At 44.8% G+C, this 21,639-nt stretch overlaps 1 protein-coding gene across 1 annotated transcript in view; it reads left to right on the forward strand.

Annotated features, from left to right (window-relative positions):
* LOC115125279 (transcription factor 12-like) overlaps positions 1-21,639 on the forward strand; it is a 34,692-nt gene extending 13,053 nt beyond the window's left edge. The window contains exons 2-8 of the mRNA XM_065022115.1: positions 2,489-2,734; positions 7,388-7,573; positions 10,648-10,809; positions 11,081-11,278; positions 14,417-14,664; positions 16,865-17,100; positions 21,486-21,639. Of these exons, the coding sequence (XP_064878187.1) occupies positions 2,489-2,734; positions 7,388-7,573; positions 10,648-10,809; positions 11,081-11,278; positions 14,417-14,664; positions 16,865-17,100; positions 21,486-21,634 (1,425 nt within the window). The 3' untranslated portion in view covers positions 21,635-21,639. The remainder of the gene's footprint in view (positions 1-2,488; positions 2,735-7,387; positions 7,574-10,647; positions 10,810-11,080; positions 11,279-14,416; positions 14,665-16,864; positions 17,101-21,485) is intronic.

A 21,639-nucleotide genomic window follows, 5' to 3' on the forward strand; every position in this document is an offset into this window, starting at 1 on the left:
TATTATACTGTAGTGTACTTTAGTATACTGTAGTGTAGTGTATTATACTGTATTATACTGTACTGTATTATACTGTATTATACTGTAGTGTACTGTATTATACTGTAGTGTACTTTAGTATACTGTATTATACTGCATTATACTATAGTGTCCTGTATTAAACTGTATTATACTGTATTATACTGTATTATACTGTAGTGTACTGTATTATACTGTATTATACTGTTGTGTACTGTAGTATACTGTAGTGTACTGTATTATACTGTAGTGTACTGTAATGTACTGTATTATACTGTTTTATACTGTATTATAGTGTAGTGTATGGTAGTATACTGTATTATACTGTAGTGTACTGTATTTTACTGTAATGTACTGTATTATACTTTATTATACTGTAGTGTACTGTTTATACTGTATTATACTGTAGTGTACTGTATTATACTGTAAGGTACTATACTGTTTTATACTGTAGTGTACTGTATTATACTGTATTATACTGTTTATACTGTATTATAGTGTAGTGTACTATAGTATACTGTAGTATAATGTAGTGTAGTGTACTGTATTATACTGTATTATACTGTAGTGTACTGTTTTATACTGTATTATAGTCTAGTGTACTATAGTATACTGTAGTATAATGTAGTGTAGTGTACTGTAGTATACTGTACTGTAGTATACTGTGGAATGCTATAGTATGCTGTAGTATACTGTAGTGTTCTGGTGTATACTGTAATGTATGGTTCTGTACTGTAGTGTACTGTAGTGTGCTGTAGTGTACTGTATTATACTGTAGTGTACTGTATTATACAGAAGTTCACTGTATTATATTGTGGAGTACTGTAGTATGGTGTAGTATGCTGTAGTATACTGTAGTGTACTGTACTATACTGTAGTGTTCTGTAGTATACTGTAGCGTACTGTAGTGTGCTCTAGTGTACCCTATTTTGCTGTAGTATACGGTTGTATACCATAGTATCCTGTATTATAATGAGTATACTGTAGTATACTGTAGTGTACTGTAGTGTGCTCTAGTGTACTGTATTTTGCTGTAGTATACGGTTGTATACTATAGTATCCTGTATTATAATGAGTATACTGTAGTATACTGTACTATACTGTAGGGTTCTGTAGTATACTGTAGTGTACTGTGCTATACTGTAGGGTTCTGTAGTATAATGTAGTGTACTGTGCTATACTGTAGGGTTCTGTAGTATACTGTAGTGTACTGTATTTTGCTGTAGTATACGGTTGTATACCATAGTATCGTGTATTATAATGAGTATACTGTAGTGTACTGTAGTGTTCTGTGCTATACTGTAGTATGCTGTAGTATGCTCTAGTGTACTGTAGTGTACTGTAGTATACTGTAGTGTACTGTATTTTGCTGTAGTATACGGTTGTATACCATAGTATCCTGTATTATAATGAGTATACTGTAGTGTACTGTAGTGTACTGTAGTGTGCTCTAGTGTACTGTAGTGTACTGTAGTATACTGTAGTGTACTGTATTTTGCTGTAGTATACGGTTGTATACCATAGTATCCTGTATTATAATGAGTATACTGTAGTGTACTGTAGTATCCTGTATTATAATGAGTATACTGTAGTGTGCTCTAGTGTACTGTAGTATACTGTATTATAATGAGTATACTGTAGTATACTGTAGTGTGCTCTAGTGTACTGTAGTGTACTGTAGTGTGCTCTAGTGTACTGTAGTGTACTGTAGTATACTGTAGTATACTGTAGTATGCTGTAGTATACTGTAGTGTACTGTATTTTGCTGTAGTATATGGTTGTATACCATAGTATCCTGTATTATAATGAGTATACTGTAGTATACTGTAGTGTACTGTATTGTGCTCTAGTGTACTGTATTTTGCTGTAGTATACGGTTGTATACCATAGTATCCTGTATTATAATGAGTATACTGTAGTATACTGTAGCTTCAGTTCACAGTTCTGGTATTGCGTTGATCCATAGACATATATTTACATATGTATTCATATAGGCTATACTGTATATATTCACATATAGGCAATACTGTATATACTGTATTCACATATAGGCTATTCTGTATATGTTCACAAGTATTCATATAGACTATACTGTATATATTCACATACTGTATGTGGGCGGCAGGTAGCCTAGTGGTTAGAGCGTTGGGACTAGTAACTGAAAAGTTGCTAGATCGAATCCCTGAGCTGACAATGTAAAAAATCTGTCGTTCTGCCCCTGAACAAGGCAGTTTAACCCACTGTTCCCTCGTAGGCCGTCATTGAAAATAAGAATTTGTTCCTAACTGACTTGCCTGGTTAAATAAATATGTGTTTATATACATACTTTTGGTCTCTGGTTTCTACTATGCCACTGACATCTGTTCCAGTGACTAGGAAGAGTAACTTTACGAAGTCATTATTTCAGTGTTATAGACGTTTAGTTCATCACAATCTTTCATTTAGCTGTTCCCCCCTTTGTTCTTCTCAGGTCTATACTCAATCTCCAAATCATGACGACCTCCTCAACCCTGACTCATCCTCACATCCCTCATCCAAAGCTCCAGGCAAAGTGTTCACGGGAACCTTTTTCAGTGAGCGACAGGGGAACAACAGTTCACCTGACATGTGGAACTCCAATGGAATGAACCAGCCTGGCTATGGAGGAATGGTGGGAGGGGCCTCAGCTCACCAATCAGGAAGCTACAACAACATGCAACCAGCACATAATCACCTGGTAAAGAACTGACTATACTTGACTTTACTCACACAAAGAGTTTTAAATAAATCATGTTCTACTTATAGTTTTATTTTGATGGGCTCACACAGATGTAGATACTAACCCAGCACATGTACAGTACCAGTCAAAAGGGTTGCAGAACTCCATCACTCTCCTTCTTGGTCAAATAGCCCTTACTCAGCCTGGAGGTGTGTTGGGTCATTGCCCTTTTGAAAAACAAATGATAGTCCCACTAAGCGCAAACCAGATGGGATGGCGTATCGCTGCAGAATGCTGTGGTAGCCATGCTGGTTAAGTGTGCCTTGAATTCTAAATAATTTCACAGAAAGTGTCATCAGCAAAGCACCCCCACACCATCAAACCTCCTCCTCCATGCTTCATGGTGGGAACCACACACCATCACACCTCCTCCTCCATGCTTCATGGTGGGAACCACACACCATCACACCCCCTCCTCCATGCTTCACGGTGGGAACCACACACCATCAAACCTCCTCCTCCATGCTTCACGGTGGGAACCACACATGCAGAGATCATCCCTTCAACTACTCTGTGTTTAAGACACGGAGGTTGGAACCAAAAATCTCAAATTTGGACTCATCACACCAAAGGACAGATTTCCACCGGTCTAATGTCCATTGCTCGTGTATCTCGGCCCAAGAAAGTCTCTTCTTATTATTGGTGTCCTTTAGTAGTGGTTTCTTTGCAGTAATTCCACCATGAAGGTCTGATTCACGCATTCTCCTCTGAACAGTTAATGTTGAGATGTGTCTGTTTCTTGAACTCTGGTGAAGCATTTATTTGGGCTGTAATTTCTGAGGCTGGTAACTCTAATGAACTTATCGTCTGCAGCAGAGTTAACTCTGGGTCTTCCTTTGCTGTGGTGGTCCTCATGAGAGCCAGTTTCATCATAGCGCTTGATGGTTTTTGCGACTACACTTGAAATGTTCTGCATTGACTGACCTTCATGTCTTATAGTAATGATGGACTGGGATGGATTTATCTTTGCTTATTTGAGCTATTCTTGCTATAATATGGCCGCCTCGCTTCGCGTTCCTAGGAAACTATGCAGTATTTTGTTTTTTTACATGTTATTTCTTACCCCAGGTAATCTTAGATTTCATTACATACAGTCGGGGGGAACTACTGAATATAAGAGCAACGTCAACTCACCATCATTGCGACCAGGAATGTGACTTTCCCAAAGCGGAACCTGTGTTTTGCCTTCCACCCAGGACAATAGATCGGATCCCAGCCGGCGAACCTAAACAACGTCGCTGTAAAAGGGGCAGACAAAGCGGTCTTCTGGTCAGGCTCCGGAGACGGAGCACCACTCCCTACCATACTACTCGCCAATGTCCAGTCTCTTGACAACAAGGTTGATGAAATCCGAGCCAGGGTTGCCTTCCAGAGAGACATCAGAGACTGTAACGTTCTTTGCTTCACGGAAACATGGCTCACTCGAGAGACACTATTGGAGTCGGTGCAGCCAGCTGGTTTCTTCATGCATCACACCTACAGAAACAAGCATCTTTCTGGTAAGGAGAGGGGCGGGGGGGTATGCCTTATGATTAACGAGACGTGGTGTGATCATAACAACATACTCCTTCTGTTCACCTGACTTAGAATTCCTCACAATCAAATGTCAACCGCATTATCTACCAAGGGAATTCTCTTCGATTATAATCACAGCCGTATATATTCCCCCCCAAGCAGACACATCGATGGCCCTGAACAAACTTTATTTGACTCTTTGTAAACTGGAAACCACATATCCTGAGGCTGCATTCATTGTAGCTGGGGATTTTAACAAGGCTAATCTGAAAACAAGACTCCCTAAATTCTATCAGCAAATCGATTGCGCAACCAGGGCTGGTAAAACCCTGGATCATTGTTATTCTAACTTCCGCGACGCATATAAGGCCCTCCCCCGCCCTCCTTTCGGAAAAATTGACCACGACTCCATCTTGTTGCTTCCAGCCTACAGACAGAAACTAAAACAAGAAGCTCCTGCGCTCAGGTCTGTTCAACGCTGGTCCAACCAATCTGATTCCACGCTTCAAGACTGCTTCGATCACGTGGATTGGGATATGTTCCGCATTACGTCCAACAACAACATTGACGAATACGCTGATTCGGTGAGCGAGTTCATTAGAAAGTGCATTGGCGATGTCGTACCCACAGCAACTATTAAAACATTCCCAAACCAGAAACCGTGGATTGATGGCAGCATTCGCAAGACACTGAAAGCACGAACCATTGCTTTTAACCAGGGCAAGGTGACCGGAAACATGACCAAATACAAACAGTGGAGCTATTCCCTCCACAAGGCAATCAAACAAGCTAAGCGTCAGTATAGAGACAATTCAACGGCTCAGACACAAGAGGTATGTGGCAGGGTCTACAGTCAATCACGGGTTACAAAAAGAAAACCAGCTCTGTCGCGGACCAGGATGTCTTGCTCCCAGACAGACTAAATAACTTCTTTGCTCGCTTTGAGGACAATACAGTGCCACTGACACGGCCCGCTACCAAAACCTGCGGACTCTCCTTCAATGCAGCCGACGTGAGTAAAACATTTAAACGTGTTAACCCTCTCGCAAGGCCGCAGGCCCAGACGGCATCCTCAGCCGCGTCCTCAGAGCATGCGCAGACCAGCTGGCTGGCGTGTTTACAGACATATTCAATCAATCCTTATCCCAGTCTGCTGTTCCCACATACTTCAAGAGGGCCACCATTGTTCCTGTTCCCAAGAAAGCTAAGGTAACTGAGCTAAACGACAACCACCCCGTAGCACTCACTTCCGTCATCATGAAGTGCTTTGAGAGACTAGTCAAGGATCATATCACCTCCACCCTACCTGACACCCTAGACCCACCCCAATGCTGTTCATCAACTACAGCTCAGCATTTAACACCATAGTACCCTCCAAACTCGTCATCAAGCTCGAGACCCAGGGTCTCGACCCCGCCCTGTGCAACTGGGTACTGGACTTCCTGACGGGCCACCCTCAGGTGGTGAGGGTAGGTAACAACATCTCCACCCCGCTGATCCTCAACACTGGGGCCCCACAAGGGTGCGTTCTGAGCCCTCTCCTGTACTCCCTGTTCACCCACGACTGCGTGGCCAGGCACGCCTCCAACTCAATCATCAAGTTTGCGGACGACACTACAGTGGTAGGCTTGATTACCAACAACGACGAGACGGCCTACAGGGAGGAGGTGAGGGCCCTCGGAGTGTGGTGTCAGGAAAATAACCTCACACTCAATGTCAACAAAACAAAGGAGATGATTGTGGACTTCAGGAAACAGCAGAGGGAGCACGCCCCTATCCACATCGACGGGACAGTAGTGGAGAGGGTAGTAAGTTCACGGACAAACTGAATTGGTCCACCCACACAGACAGCATTGTGAAGAAGGCGCAGCAGCGCCTCTTCAACCTCAGGAGGCTGAAGAAATTCGGCTTGTCACCAAAAGCACTCACAAACTTCTACAGATGCACAATCGAGAGCATCCTGTCGGGCTGTATCACCGTCTGGTACGGCAACTGCTCCGCCCACAACCGCAAGGCTCTCCAGTGGGTAGTTAGGTCTGCACAACGCATCACCGGGGGCAAACTACCTGCCTTCCAGGACACCTACACCACCTGATGTCACAGGAAGGCCATAAAGATCATCAAGGACAACAGCCACCCGAGCCACTGCCTGTTCACCCCGCTATCATCCAGAAGGTGAGGTCAGTACAGGTGCATCAAAGCTGGGACCGAGAGACTGAAAAACAGCTTCTATCCCAAGGCCATCAGACTGTTAAACAGCCACCACTAACATTGAGTGGCTGCTGCCAACATACTGGCTCAACTCCAGCTCAATTTAATAATGGAAATTGATGGAAATTGATGTAAAAAATGTATCACTAACCACTTTAAACAATGCCACTTAATATAATGTTTACATACCCTACATTACTCATCTCATATGTATATAATGTACTCGATACCATCTACTGCATTTTGCCTATGCCGTTCTGTACCATCACTCATTCATATATCTTTATGTACATATTCTTTATCCCTTTACACTTGTGTGTATAAGGTAGTAGTTGTGGAATTGTTAGGTTAGATTACTCGTTGGTTATTACTGCATTGTCGGAACTAGAAGCACAAGCATTTCGCTACACTTGCATTAACAATCTGCTAACCATGTGTATGTGACAAATAAAATTTGATTTGATTTGACTTGGTATTTTACCAAATAGGACTATCTTCTGTATACCATCCCTACCTTGTCACAACACAACTGATTGGCTCAAACGCATTAAGAAGGAAAGAAATTGCACAAATTAACAAGACACACCTGTTAATTGAAATGCAAATATATTTTGCAAATTCAAGGCAAAGGGTGACTTCTTTGAAGAATTTCTAACATAAAATATATTTTGATTTGTTTAACACTTTTTTTCGGTTACTACTTGATTCCATATATGTTATTTCATAATTTTGATGTCTTCACTATTATTCTACAATGTAGAAAATAGCAAAAAAAATAAAAACCCTTGAATGAATAGGCGTGTCCACATTTTTGACTGGTACTGTACATACTGATGCACTCTGGTCCGCTGCCAAATCATGTGTATGTTGTTTATTGTTTCGCAGGACTATTCTCCCCATTCAGTCTCACCTGTAGAGGTGAACAGGGGTCTTCCTCCTATGTCTACCTTCCACCGTAACAACCATGCTGCATCTCACACCCCGTCAGCCACCAGCTCAGAGAACACCACAGGAAACCACTCTACAGGAAGGTCACAGACTGGAGCAGCCCTGGGGAAAGCACTAGCTTCTGTAAGTACTGGAACCTACCTGTCCTATCTACCTGTCCGGTCTACCTGTCCTGTCTACCTGTCCTATCTACCTGTCCTATCTACCCATCATGTCTACCTGTTCTGTATACCTGTCCTATCTACCTGTCCTGTCTACCTGTCCTATCTACCTGCCATATCTACCTGTTCTGTCTACCTGTCCTATTTACCTGTCCTATCTACCTGTTCTGTCTACCTGTCCTATCTACCTGTTCTGTCTACCTGTCCTATCTACCTGTCCTATCTACCTGTTCTGTATACCTGTCCTGTCTACCTGTCCTATCTACCTGTTCTGTCTACCTGTCCTATCTACCTGTCCTGTCTACCTGTCCTATCTACCTGTCCTATCTACCTGTTCTGTCTACCTGTCCTGTCTACCTGTCCTATCTACCTGTTCTGTCTACCTGTCCTGTCTACCTGTCCTATCTACCTGTCCAGTCTACCTGTCCTATCTACCTGTCCTATCTACCTGTTCTGTCTACCTGTCCTGTCTACCTGTCCTATCTACCTGTTCTGTATACCTGTCCTGTCTACCTGTCCTATCTACCTGTCCTGTCTACCTGTCCTATCTACCTGTCCTATCTACCTGTTCTGTCTACCTGTCCTATCTACCTGTCCTATCTACCTGTCCTGTCTACCTGTCCTGTCTACCTGTCATATCTACCTGTACTGTCTACCTGTTCTGTCTACCTGTCCTGTCTACCTGTCCTGTCTACCTGTTCTGTCTACCTGTCCTATCTACCTGTTCTGTCTACCTGTCCTATCTACCTGTCCTGTCTACCTGTCCTGTCTACCTGTCCTATCTACCTGTCCTATCTACCTGTCCTGTCTACCTGTCCTGTCTACCTGTCCTGTCTACCTGTCCTATCTACCTGTCCTATCTACCTGTCCTGTCTACCTGTCCTATCTACCTGTCCTATCTACCTGTCCTATCTACCTGTTCTGTCTACCTGTCCTATCTACCTGTCCAGTCTACCTGTCCTATCTACCTGTCCTATCTACCTGTCCTATCTACCTGTCCTGTCTACCTGTCCTGTCTACCTGTTCTGTCTACCTGTTCTGTCTACCTGTTCTGTCTACCTGTTCTATCTACCTGTTCTGTCTACCTGTCCTATCTACCTGTCCTATCTACCTGTCCTGTCTACCTGTTCTGTCTACCTGTCCTATCTACCTGTCCTATCTACCTGTCCTGTCTACCTGTTCTGTCTACCTGTCCTATCATACTCTGTTCCTCTAATATTCTATGGATTTTCCTGAGAATTTGGATTTGGAATATCAGTTTACTTCCTGAATGGACTGAATTGATATGGAATTGACCCCACTCCTGCTAGCCAGACAGATTACAAAACCAGGGAACAATATCCTCTATCCACGATGACTACTAGGGAAATTACCCGTAGTATTTGGTTCCTAGTACAACAAGTGACTGTGTCACATTATTAACCCAGCCCTGGGCCGTGCTCGTGCTGCTGGTGTGTTAATTGGATGCTGTCTGACCAGTAAAATAACCAGGATTGACGAGTCAGCTCGGTTTACGAGCCTCGCTGCAAAGCCCGAGACGGAGGTTGTAAAATCACACAGAGAAATTACAGGTTGTGCTTTTAAAATGATGCATGGAGTTGCTCCTCGCAGTCCTCTAACCACGTCTTTACCCCACCTCTTCACCCCCCACCTCTTCACCCCACCTCTTCCCCCACCTCTTCACCCCCCACCTCTTTCCCCCACCTCTTTACCCCACCTCTTCACCCCACCTCTTTACCCCACCTCTTCCCCCCACCTCTTCACCCCCCACCTCTTACCCCCCACCTCTTCACCCCCCACCTCTTCACCCCCTCCTCCTCTACCCCTCCTCCTCTACCCCTCCTCATCCCCCTCCTCCTTACCCCTCCTCCTCTACCCCCTCCTCTACCCCCCCTACCCTCCTCATCTACCCCTCCTCCTCTACCCCTCCCCCTCTACCCCTCCTCTACCCCCCCTCCTCTACCCCTCCTAATCTACCCCTCCTCCTCTACCCCTCCTCCTCTACCTCTCCCTCCTCTCCCCTACCCTCCTCCTCTACCCCCCTCCTCCTCTACCCCTCCTCCTCTACCTCCTCTCCTCCTAATCTACCCCTCCTCCTCTACCCCTCCTCCTCTACCTCTCCTAATCTACCCCTCCTCCTCTACCCCCTCCTCTACCCCTCCTCCTCTACCTCTCCTAATCTACCCCCTCCTCCTCTACCCCTCCTCCTCTACCCCTCCTCTCTACCCCTCCACCTCTACCCCTCCTCCTCTACCCCTCCTCCTCTACCTCCTACCCCCACCTCTACCCCTCCACCTCTACCCCTCCTCTCTACCTCTCCTAATCTACCCCTCCTCCTCTACCCCTCCTCCTCTACCTCTCCTCCTCTACCCCTCCTCCTCTACCCCTCCTCCTCTACCCTCCTAATCTACCTCTCCCTACCCTCTACCTCTCCTCCTCTACCCCCCTCCTCTACCCCTCCTCCTCTACCTCTCCTCCTCTACCCCTCCTAATCTACCCTCCTCCTCTACCCCTCCTCCTCTCCCCTCCTCCTCTACCCTCCTCCTCCTCTACCCTCCTCCTCTCCTCTCCTCCTCTACCTCCTCTCCTCTGCCCCTACCTCTCTCTCCTTCTACCCCTCCTCTTCTCCTCTCCTCTGTCTGTCTGTCTTCAGATCTATTCTCCCCACACCAGTAGCCTCCTCCTCTACCCCTCCAGGTCTCCATCTCCTCTCACCTCCAGGCTCTCCCCCAGCCTCCCTACCCCACCTCCTCTACCCCTCCTCCTCTACCTCTCCTAATCTACCCCTCCTCCTCTACCTCTCCTCCTCTACCCCTCCTAATCTACCCCTCCTCCTCTACCTCTCCTCCTCTACCCCTCCTAATCTACCTCTCCTCCTCTACCCCTCCTCCTCTACCTCTCCTAATCTACCCCTCCTCCTCATCCTCTACCTCTCCTCCTCTACCTCTCCTCCTCTACCCCTCATCCTCTGCCCCTCACCTTCTCTTCCTTCTTTACCCTCTCTTCTCCTCTCTCTCTCTGTCTGTCTGTCTTCAGATTTATTCTCCTGACCACACCAGTAGCAGTGAAAACTCCTCCACCCCAGACAGGTCTCCATCTCCATCTCCACACACAGGCTCTGGCCCCCCAGCTTACCCGTGGCACACGTCTGCTCAGACCTCTGACTCCTCCAGTTACCAGTGTTCTCCTATATCTCTGGTAAGGACATGAAGCTCTGTGACACTCACTTGACATACAAGACAATCTGTACATACGGTAGCTCGAGTTTCAATTTGAATTGATATAACTATAACTACAACTAAACAATTATTTTCTGGGTTATAGTTGCCTAGTTAAATAAAGGTTAAATAAAAACAATTTAAAAATGTATAACCAACCTTAAATCCATGCAATCTTTTATATTCTCTCATGACAATAACACACAGTCTCTCTCTCTCTCTCTCTCTCTCTCTGCCCCCCCTCACTCTAGTCTCAGTTGGAGGATCGTCTAGATAGACTGGATGATGTGATCTATGTTCTGCATAACCATACGGTGGGACCCATCCCCAGCCTGCCCTCTGACATCCACAGCCTGTTGAACCAGGCCAACCATGGACAGATCCACAACACCCCACTACCAGAGACACACCATAGACACAGACCCACCACGGTACATGGCACAGCCATGGTGAGACACAGTCCTTACTCTGTCAAAGTCTTTCAGGTTGTGTCTGTTTTGTGTATAAAAAATGTGTCGAGAAAGGCTATTGGCCACTGTGTGTGTGTGCCCACCCACTGCTCTACCAGGCACACCAGACACGCTCTAGATATGGTATGCATATTTTCCATTTCAACATATTTTCCACATGTAATTTCAACATATTTTCCACATTTCATTTCAACATATTTTACACGTCATTTCAACATATTTTACACATGTCATTTCAACATATTTTACACATGTCATTTCAACATATTTTACACATTTCATTTCAACATATTTTACACATGTCATTTCAACATATTTTCCACATGTCATTTCAACATATTTTACACGTCATTTCAACATATTTTCCACATGTCATTTCAACATATTTTCCACGTGTCATTTCAACATATTTTACACATGTCATTTCAACATATTTTACACATGTCATTTCAACATATTTTACACATGTCATTTCAACATATTTTACACATGTCATTTCAACATATTTTACACATTTCATTTCAACATATTTTCCATAACGGGAGGAGTGTTGTTCCGGAAATAGAGAACAGAGAGGAACACCGTGTTTAATTTAATTTGATGCGGGTCTGGAAAGTCTATCTATGTGTGGATACTGTTCTGTCAAGGACAAGGTAAACGATATGGACAGGGAATACATAGCCTGGTCCCAGAACGGTTAGTGCTGTCTTGTCCGCTCCATTGCTCTCACTGGCATGGCACAGCCAGGTGATGGAAGTAGCTCTACATTATATTTAGAGGACAGAGTGATGGAAGTAGCTCTGCATTATATTTAGAGGACAGAGTGATGGAAGTAGCTCTACATTATATTTAGAGGACAGAGTGATGGAAGTAGCTCTACATTATATTTAGAGGACAGAGTGATGGAAGTAGCTCTACATTATATTTAGAGGACAGAGTGATGGAAGTAGCTCTACATTATATTTAGAGGACAGAGTGATGGAAGTAGCTCTGCATTATATTTAGAGGACAGAGTGATGGAAGTAGCTCTGCATTACATTTAGAGGACAGAGTGATGGAAGTAGCTCTGCATTACATTTAGAGGACAGAGTGATGGAAGTAGCTCTGCATTACATTTAGAGGACAGAGTGATGGAAGTAGCTCTACATTATATTTAGAGGACAGAGTATGGAAGTAGCTCTACATTATATTTAGAGGACAGAGTGATGGAAGTAGCTCTACATTATATTTAGAGGACAGAGTGATGGAAGTAGCTCTACATTATATTTAGAGGACAGAGTGATGGAAGTAGCTCTACATTATATTTAGAGGACAGAGTGATGGAAGTAGCTCTACATTATATTTTAGAGGATATAGAACTGTCCCTAGAAGGGGTATCACATTCATTCAGGTTTCCAGGGATACGTGTGTCCATTACAATGAATGATTCCTGAACAGAATTAGGGGCTATGTTTAGGGGAGCTATGGGGGATTAACATCCTCTGTGATTAAATTCATTCCGTGAGATAAACAGGGATCTGTTCAGGGATACAGAATTTGGTGACCTATTAGTGGTTAGAGTGTAGAGGTGGCAGGTAGCCTAGTGGTTAGAGTGGAGGGGCGGCAGGTAGCCTAGTGGTTAGAGTGGAGGGCTGGCAGGGTAGCCTAGTGGTTAGAGTGGAGGGTGGCAGGTAGCCTAGTGGTTAGAGTGGAGGGGCGGCAGGTAGCCTAGTGGTTAGAGTGGAGGGGTGGCAGGGTAGCCTAGTGGTTAGAGTGGAGGGGCGGCAGGGTAGCCTAGTGGTTAGAGTGGAGGGGCGGCAGGTAGCCTAGTGGTTAGAGTGGAGGGCCGGCAGGGTAGCCTAGTGGTTAGAGTGGAGGGGCGGCAGGGTAGCCTAGTGGTTAGAGTGGAGGGGGCAGGGTAGCCTAGTGGTTAGAGTGGAGGGGCGGCAGGGTAGCCTAGTGGTTAGAGTGGAGGGGCGGCAGGTAGCCCAGTGGTTAGAGTGGAGGGGCGGCAGGGTAGCCTAGTGGTTAGAGTGGAGGGGTGGCAGGGTAGCCTAGTGGTTAGAGTGGAGGGGGGTAGGGTAGCCTAGTGGTTAGAGTGGAGGGCGGCAGGGTAGCCTAGTGGTTAGAGTGGAGGGGCGGCAGGGTAGCCTAGTGGTTAGAGTGGAGGGGCGGCAGGGTAGCCTAGTGGTTAGAGTGGAGGGGCGGCAGGGTAGCCTAGTGGTTAGAGTGGAGGGGCGGCAGGGTAGCCTAGTGGTTAGAGTGGAGGGGCGGCAGGGTAGCCTAGTGGTTAGAGTGGAGGGGCGGCAGGGTAGCCTAGTGGTTAGAGTGGTTAGAGTGTAGAGGTGGCAGGGTAGCCTAGTGGTTAGAGTGGAGGGGCGGCAGGTAGCCTAGTGGTTAGAGTGGAGGGCTGGCAGGGTAGCCTAGTGGTTAGAGTGGAGGGGCGGCAGGGTAGCCTAGTGGTTAGAGTAGAGGGGCGGCAGGTAGCCTAGTGGTTAGAGTGGAGGGCTGGCAGGTAGCCTAGTGGTTAGAGTGGAGGGCTGGCAGGTAGCCTAGTGGTTAGAGTGGAGGGGCGGCAGGGTAGCCTAGTGGTTAGAGTGTAGAGGTGGCAGGTAGCCTAGTGGTTAGAGTGGAGGGGCGGCAGGGTAGCCTAGTGGTTAGAGTGGAGGGGCGGCAGGGTAGCCTAGTGGTTAGAGTGGAGGGGCGGCAGGGTAGCCTAGTGGTTAGAGTGGAGGGGCGGCAGGGTAGCCTAGTGGTTAGAGTGGAGGGGTGGCAGGGTAGCCTAGTGGTTAGAGTGGAGGGGCGGCAGGGTAGCCCAGTGGTTAGAGCTTTGGACTAGTAACCTGGAAGATTGCAAGTTCGAATCCCCTGAGCTGACAAGGTACAAATCTGTCATTCTGCCCCCTGAACAAGGCAGTTAACCCACTGTTCCCCAGTAGGCCGTCATTGAAAATGATCATTTGTTCTTAACTGACTTGCCTAGTTAAATAAAAAGTAAAATAAAGAAATGATGCCACATCAAGAAATGTGGTTAAAGTGTAATTTATTTATTAATAGTTAATATATGATTATGTAAATGAAATACTGAACTTGAACATCGTCTTTATGTAACCCTCTTAACGTGTGTGTGTATTGCAGGTAGACACTGTCAATCTGAACAACAACTCCCACCCTGCACTGCAGAGACGTTCACAGAATCAAAATGGCCACTCCTTCCCGGCAGGACTAGGTGGCTTGGAGCTGAAGTTGGAGGGTCTGGAGAGAGATGAGCAGTATGAGCTACATCACAACCAGGGTCACAGACACAGACACAGCTCTGACAGCCACAGCCAGCGCTCCGATGAGGAGAGCGAGTCCCACAAGACACAAGGAGACAGCATGACCAGGTGAAGACTCTCTCTCTCTCTCTCTCTCTCTCTCTCTGCCTCAGCATCAGCTATATGCTCTCTCTCTCTCTCTCTCTCTCTCTCTCTCTCTCTCTCTGCCTCTAGACTGGTCTCAGATCAACTATATGCACTCTCTCTCTGCCTCTAGACTGCTCCCAGATCAGCTATCTGTTCTCTCTTTCTGCCTCTAGACTGGTCTCAGATCAGCTATATGATCTCTCTCTCTCTCTCTCTCTCTCTCTCTCTCTCTCTCTAACTCTAGCCTGGTCCCAGATCAGCTTTCTCTCCAGTTCTGTTTGTGCTGTTTTTTTTAACACATACGCTACCTGTCAACAGTTTGGACACACCTACTTATTCAAGGGTTTTTCTTTATTTAAAAAAAAACTATTTTCTACATTTTAGCAACCAGGAAATGGTGATTTCTGCATAATGCATCTTTGAGCATTACAATGATCATATCAGGTGCATCTTTGTTTATGAGACAACTTTTAAGAATATTTCCCAAACAAGCAGGTAGAGAGAACATTCGCGAAGCGTGTCGTGACTACGTGTCGATACTGATAGGATCGAAAAGAAACTCAGCGATGCTCTCGGATCAGCTTTCTCCATTCAAATATTCCCTTACAATTAGAATCATTCTACAACACTGACGACGGATCGGATCCCAGAGAGATATTACCACTTACAGCTGCAAATATTGAGTTTGGCTCTATTCCAAATGCTTACCCTATAATAGGCTAACGCACTAAATCAAGATTTGGTATGTGCCGTTGAGCAAGGCAGGGTAGCCTAGTGGTTAGAGCGTTGGACTGGTAACCGGAAGGTTGCAAGTTCATCCCCCGAGCTGACAAGGTACAAATCTGTCGTTCTGCCCCTGAACAGGCAGTTAACCCACTGTTCCTAGACCAGTTAACCCACTGTTCCTAGACCAGTTAACCCACTGTTCCTAGACCAGTTAACCCACTGTTCCTAGACCAGTTAACCCACTGTTCCTAGGCCGTCATTGAAAATAAGAATTTGTTCTTAACTGACTTGCCTGGTTAAATAAAGATAAAAAATAAAAAGGCACATACCAAATTTGCTCCAGGGATGCTCTATGGCTGACGTTGTAAAACAGCACTTCACTGCCCCTAGCCAGGGTAAGTGACAACAAAACACCTGTCTATAATTAGTCAAATAGAATTCAATTGAAAGAACATGAAATAAAAAATAATTGAAATATATATATAGGCCTACGTAGCCTATAATCTATTCATCTTTTGCAGTCATCTCAGGTTTTCATTTGAAGCATCATTTTATAGTGTATTTTTTTTGTGTAACAATTGAAAAGACATTGGCAACTTTGTAGGCTATTAGTCAATTAGACAATTATTATTATTTTTATTATTATTATTATTATTATTATTATATTATTATTATTATTATTATAATTATTATTATTATTATCATATTATTATTATTATTATTATTATTATTATTATTATTATTATCATTATCATTACTATTATTATTATTATTATTATTATTATTATTATTATTATTATTATTATCATATTATTAATTATATTATTATTTATTATTATTATTATTATTATTATTATTAGACAACTTAATTCTGGAGTTTTCAGTGGTCAGAGAGACAGATAAAACTCTTGATTCTGTGTTTAGCAGGGACCTTCTGTGTATAAAGTGATGTGGAAGAGCAAAACAAAACCAACAAGCATCTAACAACACACTTAGCTGTTCTACGAGTGTTCTGATACGGTCTGTAAATAATGAATGATTTCAAGTTCAACTTTAGTAACAATCGTTTTGGGAAACAGCTCGGCTACTAAAGATACGGTTCTACCGATGACCTTAATGCTGCGAAGGCTCTGGGAAACTAGGCCCTAGAGCAGAGTAGTCCCTCTCTACACAGCAGGGGTTGGTAATGACGTCATTTCAGCCATTTGAGCTGGCTGGGTAGATGCCTATCTGTCTGTTGCGTTGATAAAAAGCTGGTAATGGCTCAAAGATTCAACTAGAATTTTATCTGGATATCAGATTGAGAGATTCGAATTAAAAATTTAAAAAATGACATAAAAATGCCCAGCAGAGGGCGCCATGTACCAATCCTGAAACCTCTTAAAAAAAAGACATAAAAATGCCCACCAGAGGGCGCCATGTACCAATCCTGAAACCTCTCTCTCTCGTTTTACAGCAGCATCCATGAAGATGAGGACAACCTGAGCCCTGAGCAGAAGGCTGAGCGGGAACGAGAGCGGCGGATGGCCAACAACGCCCGCGAGCGCCTGAGGGTCCGTGACATCAACGAAGCGTTCAAGGAGTTGGGTCACATGACGCAGCTGCACCTGAAGAGCGAGAAGCCGCAGACCAAGCTGCTGGTTCTTCACCAGGCCGTGGCTGTAATACTTAGTCTAGAACAACAAGTCAGAGGTCAGTACTCCTCCTCCCGAACATCCCCTGCCATCCAGAACATCCCCTGCCATCCCAAACATCCCCTGCCATCCCAAACATCCCCTGCCATCCCGAACATCCCCTGCCATCCAGAACATCCCCTGCCATCCCAAACATCCCCTGCCATCCCAAACATCCCCTGCCATCCCAAACATCCCCTGCCATCCCGAACATCCCCTGCCATCCCGAACATCCCCTGCCATCCCGAACATCCTCTGCCATCCCGAACATCCCCTGCCATCCAGAACATCCCCTGCCATCCCAAAACATCCCCTTGTTCCATCCCAAACATCCCCTGCCATCCCAAACATCCCCTGCCATCCAGAACATCCCCTGCCATCCAGAACATCCCATCCAGAACATCCCCTGCCATCCAGAACATCCCCTGCCATCCAGAACATCCCCTGCCATCCCAAACATCCCCTGCCATCCAGAACATCCCCTGCCATCCCAAACATCCCCTGCCATCCAGAACATCCCATCCAGAACATCCCCTGCCATCCAGAACATCCCCTGCCATCCCAAACATCCCCTGCCATCCAGAACATCCCCTGCCATCCCAAACATCCCCTGCCATCCCAGAACATCCCCTGCCATCCAGAACATCCCCTGCCATCCAGAACATCCCCTGCCATCCCAAACATCCCCTGCCATCCCGAACAGATTATGGCTATTTCTCAGTGAATCTTTCCTCGATTCCTCACATCCTCTCTCCTCGCCTCCTTTTCAAAAACACATTGGGGGAGAAGGTCTGAGGGATGACCTCGTACCTTATCTTCTAATACGATCGAAAAGGAGATTAGGAAAACACAGAAAGACACATATATCTGTTATCTCAATGACTAACCTATATATATATATATATAGGTAGCCTAGTGGTTAGAGTGTTTGGTTAGAGTGTTAGGCCAGTAACCGCAAGATATCTTGGGGTTTTGGGGTTTTAGGCTGGGTTTCTGTACAGCACTTTGAGATATCAGCTGATGTACGAAGGGCTATATAAATACATTTGATTTGATTTGATTTGATATCTTGATCGAATCCCCTAGCTGACAAGGTAAAAATCTGCCCCTGAACAATGAAGTTAACCCACTGCTCCCTGCTAGGTCGTCATTGTAAATAAGAATTTGTTCTTAACTTACTTGCTTAGTTAAAAAATATATATATAACGTGCCCCTTGACTTTTTCCACATTTTATTACGTTACAGCCTTATTCTAAAATTGCTTAAATAGTTTCCTCCCTCTCATGAATCTACACACAATACCCCATAATAGCAAAGCAAAAACAGGTTTTTAGATTTTTTTGCAAATGTATAAAAAATAAAAAACAGAAATATCACATTTACATAAGTATTAAGACCCTTTACTCTGTACTTTGTTGAAGCACCTTTGTCAGCGATTACAGCCTCAAGTCTTCTTGGGTATGACACTACAAGCTTGTCTAACCTGTTTTTGGGGAGTTTCTCCCATTCTTCTGTGCAGATCCTCTCAAGCTCTGTCAGGTTGGATGGGGAGCGTCGCTGCATAGATATTTTCAGGTCTCTCCAGAGATGTTCGATCGGGTTCAAGTCTGGGCTCTGGCTGGGCCACTCAAGGACATTTAGGGACTTGTCCCGAAGCCACTCCTGCATTGTATTGGCTGTGTGTTTAGGGTCAATGTCCAATTGGAAGGTTAACCTTCACCCCAGTCGGAAGTCCTGAGAGCTCAGGAGCAGGTTTTCATCAAGGATCTCTCTGTACTTTGCTCCGTTCATCTTTCCCTCGATCCTGACTAGTCTCCCCGTCCCTGCCCCTGAAAAACATCCCCACAGCATGATGCTGCCACCACCATGCTTCATCGTAGGGATGGTGCCAGGTTACCTCCAGACATGACGCTTGACATTCAGGCCAAAGAGTTCAATCTTGGTTTCATCAGACCAGATAATCTTGTTTTTCACGGATTGAGAATACTTTAGGTGCCTTTTGGCAAACTCCAAACGGGCTGTGATGTGCAGTTTACTGAGGAGTGGCTTTGTTTGGTCACTCTACCATAAAGGCCTGATTGGTGGAGTGCTGCAGAGATGGCTGTCCTTCTGGAAGGTTCTCCTATCTCTGCAGAGGAACTCTGGAGCTCTGTCAGAGTGACCATCAGGTTCTTGGTCACCTCCCTGACCAAGGTCCTTCTCCCCTGATTGCTCAGTTTGGCCAGGCGGCCAGCTCTAGGAAGAGTCTTGGTGGTTCCAAACTTCTTCCATTTAAGAATGATGGAGGTTCTTGGAGACCTTCAATGCTGCAGAAATGTTTTTGTACCCTTCCCCAGATCTGTGCCTCGACACAATCCTGTCTCTGAGCTCTAGAGACAATTCCAACGACCTCATGGCTTTGGTTTTTGCTCTGACATGCACTGTCAACTGTGGGACCTTATATAGACAGGTGTGTGCCTTTCCAAATCATATCCAATCAATTGAATTTACCACAGGTGGACTCCAATCAAGTTGTAGAAACATCTCAAGGATGATCAATGGTAATAGGATGCACCTGAGCTCAATTTAATGTCTCATAGCAAAGGGTCTGAATACTTATGTAAATAAGGTATTTCTGTTTTTTCTTTTTTATAGATTTGCAAAAATTACCACAAGCCTGTTTTAACTTTGTCACTTTGGGGTATTGTGATGCCATTATGGGGTATTGTGATGTCATTATGGGGTATTGTGATGTCATTATGGGGTATTGTGATGTCATTATGGGGTATTGTGTGTAGCTTGATGTGGACATTTTTTTTTAATTTAATCCATTTTAGAATAAAGCAGTAACGTAACAATGTGGAAAAATGGAAAGGGGTCTGAATACTTTCTGATTGCCCTGTATATAAAGTCTGAATGAATAAGAACTTCTCTACAGTGGAACATGAAGCTACGTATCCTCCTCCATTAAGGTCAGAGAAGGAGAAAGAAAGAGAGAATTGGTTGTGTGTGAGACAGACAGAGAGAAGGGTGGGTGTTTGAGAGAGATAGAGAGTGTTGGGGAGAAAGCATGAAAGAGAGAGAGAAATTTAGAGAGGCAAAGACAAGGAGGAATGCCAGAGAGAGAATGAGAGATTAAAGGAGAGAAAGAGAGAGAGAACGAGAGATTAAAGGAGAGAAAGAGAGAGAACGAGACATTAAAGGAGAGAAAGAGAGAGAACGAGAGATTAAATGAGAGAAAGAGAGAGAACGAGAGATTAAATGAGAGAAAGAGAGAGAGAACAAGAGATTAAATGAGAGAAAGAGAGAGAGAACGAGAGATTAAATGAGAGAAAGAGAGAGAGAACGAGAGATTAAATGAGAGAAAGAGAGAGAGAATGAGAATGAGAGATTAAATGAGAGAAAGAGAGAGAGAACGAGACATGAAATGAGAGAAAGAGAGAGAGAACGAGATATTAAAGGAGAGAAAGAGAGAGAGAACGAGAGATTAAATGAGAGAGAGAACGAGACATTAAAGGAGAGAAAGAGAGAGAGAACGAGAGATTAAATGAGAGAAAGAGAGAGAGAACGAGAGATTAAATGAGAGAGAGAACGAGACATTAAAGGAGAGAAAGAGAGAGAGAATGAGAGATTAAATGAGAGAAAGAGAGAGAGAATGAGACATTAAATAAGAGAAAGAGAGAGAGAGCGAGAGATTAAATGAGAGAAAGAGAGAGAACGAGAGATTAAATGAGAGAGAGAACGAAACATTAAAGGAGAGAAAGAGAGAGAGAGCGAGAGATTAAATGAGAGAAAGAGAGAGAGAACAAGAGATTAAATGAGAGAAAGAGAGAGAAAGAGTGTTAATACGTGAACGTGACAGAATCCACAAGTATTAAAATACACACCAGAGATATTAGAGTCATACCACGTCTGATCCTGGTTCCCTGTCTGGTCTATGGAACAGTCATACCACTTCTGATCCTGGTTCCCTGTCTGGTCTATGGAACAGTCATACCACGTATGATCCTGGTTCCCTGTCTGGTCTATGGGACAGTCCTAACGTGGATGTCCTGGTTCATTGTCTGGTCTATGGGGCAGTCCTAACGTGGATGTCCTGGTTCATTGTCTGGTCTATGGGGCAGTCCTAACGTGGATGTCCTGGTTCATTGTCTGGTCTATGGGGCAGTCCTAACGTTGATGTCCTGGTTCATTGTCTGGTCTATGGGGCAGTCCTAACGTGGATGTCCTGGTACATTGTCTGGTCTATGGGGCAGTCCTAACGTTGATGTCCTGGTTCATTGTCTGGTCTATGGGGCAGTCCTAACGTGGATGTCCTGGTTCATTGTCTGGTCTATGGGGCAGTCCTAACGTTGATGTCCTGGTTCATTGTCTGGTCTATGGGGCAGTCCTAACGTTGATGTCCGTGTGATCTGCTACCTCTAGAGCGTAACCTGAACCCCAAGGCAGCCTGTCTGAGGAGGAGGGAGCAGGAGAAGATGTCAGCTGGGTTAACAGATGCCCAGGGCCTGCAGCAACACCAGGCATCACTACATCCTGGACTAGATGCATCTAACCCCATGGGACATCTATAAACATT

This window comes from Oncorhynchus nerka, linkage group LG9a (assembly GCF_034236695.1).
Source record: "Oncorhynchus nerka isolate Pitt River linkage group LG9a, Oner_Uvic_2.0, whole genome shotgun sequence".
Lineage (NCBI taxonomy): Eukaryota > Metazoa > Chordata > Actinopteri > Salmoniformes > Salmonidae > Oncorhynchus > Oncorhynchus nerka.